Genomic DNA, 9,550 nt, shown 5'->3' on the forward strand with positions numbered 1-9,550 from the left:
TTCGATGCCCCTCCTGGGCTTCATCAGGCTTAATTTGTTTCTTCCATTGGAGCTGGATTCTTTAATTCGAAGGTTTTTAAAATTTGGAACGTGCCCTGCTTCTGAAATTCCGAATATGGAGATATTTTCTGATGCAGATCCATGCAAGTGGAAACAGCTTTAACATTTATAATTTTGAACTGTAATGTTCATAAAGAAATAGTAAAATTTCAATATTAAGATTTAATGAATCTGCACTACATTCTATGATTATAAATCCCTTAAAAATTCCAAGTTGTTTTTCATTGACAGTCTTAAAAGAGACTTTATATAAGACAAAAGTGAAAAGCAATTAGAAAGCAAAAGCCTTATTAATCAAATAAAATAATCATTAGCTAATTAATAATGTATTTTATCAATGATTATAAAATAATTTTATTGATGACATAACCATACTAAAATACAGTATTAACAAAAAAGAATTAATGATTAAGAGTTTATTTCTAAATATATATATACCTTGCAATCTACTGATAATTTTTATGATTAATTTATTGATATTAATTAATTTTGAATAAAGCCTAGAAAAAAAGTGATATAGAACAGGATTCAAATATGCAACTTTAATTTGATTGTAATTAAAATTTTCCTAACTGAAGCTTATATAATGATATTTGAAGATGAAAACTTAATAAATCCTGAAAGAATATATAGAAAATAATTCCATAATAAAAATTAATTTTGATAATTATCATTAAAGGAAAATATGACAGCAGTAAAGAAAGTAGTAATGATACAATCATGATAACTGTAATCATTAAATAAATGAAAATTAATTTTATAATTTATTTCAGTGTTTTGGTATACACAAATATTTAGAGAAAATAACATACTAAAGACATATAATGAATATAATAAAATTTGACAAATCTATCATTCAATATAGTAAGACTTAACAAAATTTGCTATTTTAGTGAACATGAACAGAATAACAGTATAAGGAATAATTATTCCTTATACTGTTATTCTGTGTTTCAAGCAAAGCTGTGGAATCAGAGAATTTGTTGGAGAACTCATGTGCATGTCAGAAGTAAATTCATTGCTAGAGGAGTCAGATTCAGTAAAAATGGACCAATTCTGACTCCCATAGCAAACAAATTTACTTCTGATTCCCATTTTTTTATTATATGTGCTGTATATTAAGCTCCTAGTCAGAGCTTTAATCTCCTGTCTTGTATTATAGGAATGCAAGATCTTATTTTATGATGATTCCCATATTTAAAAATCTTTCTTTGGTTATCACTAATTATTGTTGATTTTCTTTTCAGATATTTATATTCAAATACATTCTTTGTTAGTTAAAGTCTAAATTTTTATAATCAAAAGACTCATACAAAATTGCTAAAATAATTTGGATTAAATCTAATGTTTTTGACTACTATAAGCACAGATGGAAAATATTTTGTGTCAATGTGTGGTTAATGAATGATGATAGTGGTAATAATGAAAAACTGTGGAAAAAATAAACACACACAGTTTCAACAGAAATTTCTGCTGATTCACTTAAAAAATGTTTAAAAAGTAGCCTGATAATTCACTTGGTAGTGATGAAATGTCATTCTGAGTTAATAAAATAAAAGTACATTTTAAATTATTATTTAGAGACAGGATTTGGAGTCAGGGGGTTTAATTTATCAACTTCACAGCCCAGGTTTCAAGGTAACCAAGTCACAATTCCTGTAATCAGAAGTTTCAGAAATAATGTTAACTGTGTGTGATACTTATACTTCTAGAAACAAATATTCCATGTTACTCACAAAACAATGACTTATACTGATAATTGTCAAAAATTTTATAATGAAATTTTATACAAGCTCTAGAAGAGAGAATTTTGCTTAGCTATTGCTATTGATAATTCTACACACACATATATATATATATAGGCCTAAATTAAATATGTCAGGAAGCAAAGATCAGAGGTCTGGGTAGCATAACTGGCAATGCAGCTGTACAGTAAGGGGTGCGGTGGGTTAGCATCTCACTCTGGGCCGATTCTTCCAAAAGTTTCTAAATTATTCAATAAATATTAATTTAATTATAATTATTAAATTTTATAAGAGATGATGCCTAACATCTACCTCTAGTGTCAAATTACTCGGTATTTAATTATTAATAGTATCAGTAATGTAGTCCAATTTAATCCAGCAATTGTTTGGCTTTAACATAATTTACATTAAATTTGAATAAATTAAATTTAAATTAAAAAAAAGTTTTTTCCAACAAATACATAAAAATATACTGTATATCAGTAAATTAAAAAAATTTAATAAATTATTATTATTGTTGTTTTGAGATTATTTCGATGATCCAAAAACTATTCACTTACTGCTTTGACATACATTTTGAAGTAATCTGACTCCATATTTAGTTATTTAAACAATACATTTGTAAATATACTTGTAAATTGAGATATAATTACAGCTTTTAAACACCATTTTGCACAATTAATTATTCTAAATGCAATATACAGTAATTCTAAATTATATAATCTTTAAAGTTATCACTGATGGTAACATAATAGCGAGGTTAAGGCCAAAGTTTTAAACGCAAAAATGTGTACATCAGACGTTCAGCGCCGCTTTCCTGTAAGCCTAGAAGTTTGACAATGGTGTTTGGAAAGTCAGTGGAATCATGCTCCACATTCCAAATGCCATTGTCAAACTTCTAGGCTTACAGGAAAGCGGCGCCGAACGTCCGACATACACGTTTTCGCATTTAAAACTTCACCTCAACCTCGCTATTAGTTAATTTTTTTGAACTTTTAATTATCCACATCTTAATTTTTAGTTTTAAAACTTTTCTGATGAGCTAATTAATGTTCAATAACAAGACTCAACATTTTTGAGAAATCCAATAAACAAATTTCAATTTATTTCTTTTTAACAAAAAACTTTATCTTGAATTCAAGACAGTTTTTAATTTTTTGATTTTAGTGTTTTAATTGAGTAGTCCATTGTAAAAATGAATTATTACGAAGAAAAAACCCAGGACTGAAGAGACTCAGAAGAAAGTCTTTCTTCAGTCCTGGGTTTTTTCAAAGAAAAGAAAAGGTCCAAAATGTATTTCCAAACAAACAGGATGTGTATAAAAAGTTCATATTTCCTTGTTAAGAATAAATAAATCATTCCGTGGATCAACCAAAAGTATTAAATCTTTTTATTAAACATTAATTAGTTCAATGGAAAATTTTTAATATAATAGTTTCAAATAATTCTAATAATTAAATAATTTAACAGATAATATAATAATAAAATTTGTCAGTCATTCAAGTTTATTATTAGTTTGTGTTTTCTTTCCATTTTACAAACCTAAATACAACTCTTCTTTATATAGACATTTTAAAAATAATTTAATGTCATTGACTTTAAACACATTTTAAAAATTTTAAATGTAAATAATCAGTGCTTGATCTAAAGTTATTCAATTTCATATTTTATTATTATTAGTATTATTATATAATTGAAAACATTTTTACTGGAAATAGCTTAACATTAATAAATAAAAATTAAATGTAATGAATACCATTAATTGTAGTCAAGGATAATGTTATCAGATTCCAACTGATTCCATAAAAATGTATAAGGAAAAAACTTGTCGTTTACTTTTTTTTATGATTACTTTATGTTTTATTCGTGACTGATGACCATTTTAAATATCACAGACAGAAAAATATTGCAAATATCAATATATAAATAATAAATTATTGATAGTAACATGTTATTGAAATGTTTAATGTCAAACAGACACCTGAAATCATCAAATGAAAAACAAAACCAAAATCCAAACAACAAACAAACTGTACTTAAGACACAACATATGTGGAGTAACAAAAATTAGATACTTTTTTTATTCAGCACAAATATAAAAATTTTATTAATGAATTGTACAGGATGTTCGGAAAGTGCACTTATAAATTTATTAACAGATATGTTTCAATATAGAATATATGAATGACAATTATAAACAATGTTGAACGTAACCCCCGTTAGGATCAATACAGGCTTGAATCCTTCTTATTTTGTTTCTAAACATCAGTTGTTCACTTGAAAAACTGAATGAATGGTGTTATTGCTGTTTTCAAGTCATCCAGCATGTGCGACAATCTCGATACAGTGTGGATTTTGCTACTCCCCGTAGATAAAAGTCTGGTGGATTTAGAACTGGTAATCGTGGGAGCCACACGTCTTTCAAAATAATGCAAAAATATGATTAGAAAAGTGCACAGTGACTTTCCAAACACCCTGTACTAAGTAAACAGTAAACTTAAAACTAGAAGAAAGGAATATTAATTTTAACCAAAAATACTGTTTTTAGATAATATGTGTACTAAAACTTTTAATTATAGTTAGTTTATTATTCTATACCAATAAATATTGCTATAAATGCTAAATTTTTATTTAATGATTAACATTATCATTCAGATAGTCTTATCATTTAAACTGCATTGCAAAATGATTACAAAATGTACATTTCTTCTAATAAATTTCCTTTATAATATCCTATTAGATACAGTTGAATTAATGAAGTAAAAACGTACAATACATTTTCAGTAATTATTAATTAATCAAACTTTCCTCATTTCTAAATTTAGAATGTACTGTACTTTCTAACATCTATTAAAGCACATTTACAAATGAATTATTGTATTTTTAAATGTATTTTTCATAAATTATTGCATTTTTACATTTATGAATAAATTATTCCAGAGTTATTTCATAAAACAATAAGCTTCCCAGAGCTAAAAACTCTATTATTTATTTTTGTTTTTACATTATAAATTTTGAAACTCTTCCAAAATCATACATTTTTAACTGATACTGGGAAATAAACAAATATATCTTTAAGTGAATTGTTATTTATTTCCCATTGCTTTTAATATACTAAAAATTATCTTTATTATTATTCATATATTATCAATTATTATATTTTCTAAAATATAAAATTGTATAATAATAATAAAAATAATAATAATAATAATAAAAGTATAGGAAATATTTTAATAAACAAATGGAAAAAATTGAATCGTTTAAGGAAAATATACATAATTTCAAAACAGGTAAGTGGAAAAAATTATATTTGCATCACCAAGGACTTAGTCACTGGGATGTTAGATTTTAAATAATATTGCTGTCCTAATTAAATTATAACTTCCTTGTCTGTCATTTTATTTATAATTAATTCTACATTACAATTTCAGACATCACATATGACCATATCAAAAACATAAATTCACTTATATTTTGAAAAATAATTATATAATAAAATCTGATGCTAATTTATAAATATCATAAATACAAAAAAAAAATTTATGTATATCTTATTGTAAAAAAACCAGTTTTATATTTTAGAAAAGAAATTATTTATTTTTCTAAATGTTTCCAGGATAATCGTTACTATATAATTCAATTTCTAAGCGACAGAAATCGTAATAAAATAATTACACGTACCATTTTGTCGGGAGAAAGGTCGCAAAATTAATCCGTAGCGTTGAATGATAAAGGCATAAAGTGCACAAATCCAACTAATATTTAGTCTCAAGACGAAACAAATATGAGTTTTCAAGTAAATTACATTCTTATTGATAAAATATACAACATGGAAACATTAATTAGCGAGACTTAGAAACTTTAAATTCAAATAACCCATATTCTGAATTAAAAGGATTTCAAAATTTAAGGATTTTATGTTTGATTTTATAATTGATTGAGACATTAATTTCTTTTTGTGTAACATTCACAAAATATATTGTTAATAACTAGAATTAATTGATTAAAATACAATCAATTATTATAGTAAATGTTAGAAATTTGTAGACGTCTAAATGAAAACTTAATGTTATATGAGATTTTAGAGATATTTTTATAAAATGGCTGAGTAACCCTAAAAGGTCAAGGCTATCAATATGTTTTATTGTTACTCCATAAACAAGAATTAATTGTTTTTGTTTTTAAAATATTATCTCTTCTAATAATATTTATATTAAGTATTTTTTAAATATTTTGTAGAAAACTCTTGTTTAAATGGGAAAATTTAATTAGTAAATTTATAATTAATAATATTTTAGTTCAAATCTATCGAATCAGTTGCGAATTAAAATCTTTATGCAAAATTTTTATGTAATTTCGACCATTTAAATTATTTAATTAAAACACTACAAACGAATCACGTACGTTTCTTTTAGAACAAGAAGTGAAGTTTATAATAACTTATCGAGAATTTTTTTTATAAATACAATAAATTCTTTCGTATTCGAATAAATCGATCATCATCCGAAGATAATTTTATATCCGACTAATTAATTTTTGCTACCGAATAGACTGACGTATATTAATTGTATTATAATTAACAGAAAATCTCCATTAATATATACAAAACTGTTTATTTAAATTTTATTTCTCTTTAGTGACAAATGAATACAATACAGCATTGTCGTCATCATAAATACAAAAATAAAACAACAAACATTGAATTTGGCTGCACCAGTTTATCTGTATTAATTTATTACTAGTAGATTATTTATATATTTATAATATGTTGTTAGAATTCATACATCAAGGACATAAGTTCGAGAAACTTTCGAAAGCTTACCAATAAGTTTCTAATATTGAAAAATAATGTAATTTGACAATACTTATTTGGAATAATGATAATAGTAATAATGGAAAATATGTAGATGCATTCATTTCTTTTTAACTTATTAAGAAAAAACAAGAGATTCTACTAAAATATCTTAAGTAAAATATAGCCTTGAGATTAAGTTGATGTGGAATAATGACTAGAATAATCCAACTGAAAATATTTCATTATTATTATTATTATTAAAGGTTGAAATAGACAGATTCTTGTATTAAAACAATAAAACAGATGTATTATAGAATGTTTACAACATATCAAACCATTAGATGAATATTCCTTATAAAAAAACCATAAAAAGCATATATCATTGCTGAATTTTAAATAATGAATCATACTTATGACAGTACTAAATGTCTGGATGTGTTTCAAATTAAATGTTTATTTAATAAGGCAATAAATACTAAAATATATATTATAGTAAATAGTAATATATTAAAAATATTGTTAAATAACACTGCAGATTTCATAATTATACCTGAACTGCTCTTGTAAAAACAGTCGCGGCTTCGGCAGCAAAACCTTTAATCGTCTTCACACTAAACTCCATCTTGAATGTTTGAAGTGAACCTAACACGTGGCTGACGTCACACAAGCTCACTATGACATCACCTTCGTCACTCGACCAATCATAATAACATGTTTTGAAGTCCATTTTATTATTGTTTAGAGTATTGTTATTGCTAATTGAACACGGTATTCATCATTCATTAATAATGTAATGAATTTCGTTAAATATATTCCTTTGAAACAAGAAACTGAATAGCATTTAATAGATACAAATAAATTAACAATATATAAATGTAATTTTTAATGTGTTAATTTTTTAAAAAATTGTGTAAAATGGATAAGATTTACCATATATTATTATTATTATTATGAAATTTGAAGACTTTTTCTAACAATTTAAAGGTTTTCTATTTAAATTGAAAAAATTCTAATATAGTTATACTGTATTTAGACTCTTCTTAATATAAGGAATTAGCTTATATAATATTTTTCTATGGTTCCAACTTTCAAAATAGGAGATGGAGTACTGTTTATGATATCAAAAAAATTTATTTCTTTAGTTTAAATCAATTATTTAAATACCAAAATAGCATAATTATATACAGATACTATTGAAATAGCCTTCTTTATAATGGATGGTTCTTAAAATTTAGTTACAAAGAATTAACCTTTGAAACTCCTGAAAACCAGATTCTCAGATTTATTCAAGACCTTGAATAAATCTTAAAATCTGGTTTTCTGGAGTTTCAAAGGTTAATTCTTTATTGTTTAAAAGCCTTCCTCAGGTCCTTAAATCTTATTCAAGATTTTAAAATCAGGAATAAAACATTTGTTCCAAATAAATCTGAATTGCTGGAGTTTGAAATGTGTGTACTTTATTGCTATTCTGTTTATTGATTTTCCAACATCTTATAATTTATTTATTGTTTTATAAATTATAAACAATTTATCAATAGTTAAAACTATGATTGAATATGAAAATTAGATTATGTACTTATTTTATAAAGCATTTTTTAAAAAAATAATTAAGAAAAAGATTTTAAAATATAACATATTTATAATATTTAGAAAAAAAAGAGTTCATTTTTGCAACAGACAACTGTTACGTGATAATAATATGTAACAGTAGTACTGTATACATAGTTAATTTCATCAAGTCGACATTATTTTCCATCTGTAGTTGGTTGCAAGAAACGTGATACGCATCTAATATAAGTCTCGAATATGTAAATGCAAAAATCTTGTTACTGTTTACAAGTTCAGACAATTACAATCAATACTAGTGACTGTCTAATATCAAAACACTGTCGTTACTTAAATTGGATAATGTAATAAGTGCATGGTTTATGGAATCAACTTTGTAATTTTGTCAATGGAAAAAGAGTCAGATTTCCCTTTTATATATTTATTTCTTCCGTAGAAAAAAAAGCATAAAATAATGTTTACGAAATTAATGACTCGACATAGTTGCATAAAACATGTAATTGAATATATTGCAAAGTTTCTGAAATTTTGAAATGGTGAGAACTCAGTTGTTTAGAGAATAAAGGTGATAATGTCATCATTTTTATCTTGCTTTAATAAAGTTTTATAAGATAATTGTTGCATAATTAAACATCTATACAAAATAGTAGCCTGTATTAACTAATACAACATTAAATATTGCTTAAGCATTTAGATTCTTCTCTATTATTCACGAAATTCTTGAGACGTGCGAGTCACGTGTATATAATTAATTACAATACAAGATTCTTATCGTTTTCAATTGCAACTAAATAGATTTATATGCATGCAAAATTCGGCCTTTGCATCAATGAACTGTTTTAAAACCCCGCCTGGATACAATAATAAGCGATTCATAACATTTTAACTGCTACAGTACATAAAGATACGCTTCCATAAATGTAAAGAAATTCGAAAATAATTCATTTGTCTTTTCTTTTCCTTATATTTATTATTATAGTTCTGAAATATTGAGCTATAAATACGCTAACATGTTTTTATTCTTCATAACTATTCATATAATTATAATGTATTAAGTTAATTATAGCGGAACCTCTTGAATCCTATACCTTTACTAGAGCGAAACGCGATCAATTTGAGTAAACACGACTTTCTAAAGATATTTTTATGTTTATTTTATATATTTTTCTGACAGATCTCCGATTCTAACAGCTTTATTTTATATTTTGACAGATTTTTTTAAAATTCTAAACAATTTAAATCAAATATTAAAAAACTGCATTGTACTGAAACCTATAAAATTACAATTAAATTACTCTGTGTGTTTATGTGTGTGTTTAAATTTAAATTTCAAAACATAAATACGTTTTTGAAAAAATGGCTGCTATTATTTGAGGTTAAACTA

The 9,550-nt window shown here is 24.7% G+C and overlaps 1 protein-coding gene across 4 annotated transcripts in view; it reads right to left on the bottom strand.

Annotated features, from left to right (window-relative positions):
• Window positions 1-7,284, bottom strand: part of EndoB (endophilin-B) — a 43,090-nt gene extending 35,806 nt beyond the window's left edge. For all 4 annotated transcript variants that reach the window (XM_067275685.1, XM_067275684.1, XM_067275683.1 and 1 more), the window contains exon 1: window positions 7,151-7,284. In XM_067275685.1, coding sequence (XP_067131786.1) covers window positions 7,151-7,222 — 72 coding nt within the window. In that variant the 5' untranslated portion in view covers window positions 7,223-7,284. The remainder of the gene's footprint in view (window positions 1-7,150) is intronic.
• Between the last annotated feature and the right edge of the window lie 2,266 nt (window positions 7,285-9,550).

The sequence above is a fragment of the Centruroides vittatus genome, unplaced genomic scaffold (genome assembly GCF_030686945.1).
Source record: "Centruroides vittatus isolate TY-2023 unplaced genomic scaffold, ASM3068694v2 contig_630, whole genome shotgun sequence".
NCBI classification, from domain to species: Eukaryota; Metazoa; Arthropoda; class Arachnida; order Scorpiones; family Buthidae; genus Centruroides; species Centruroides vittatus.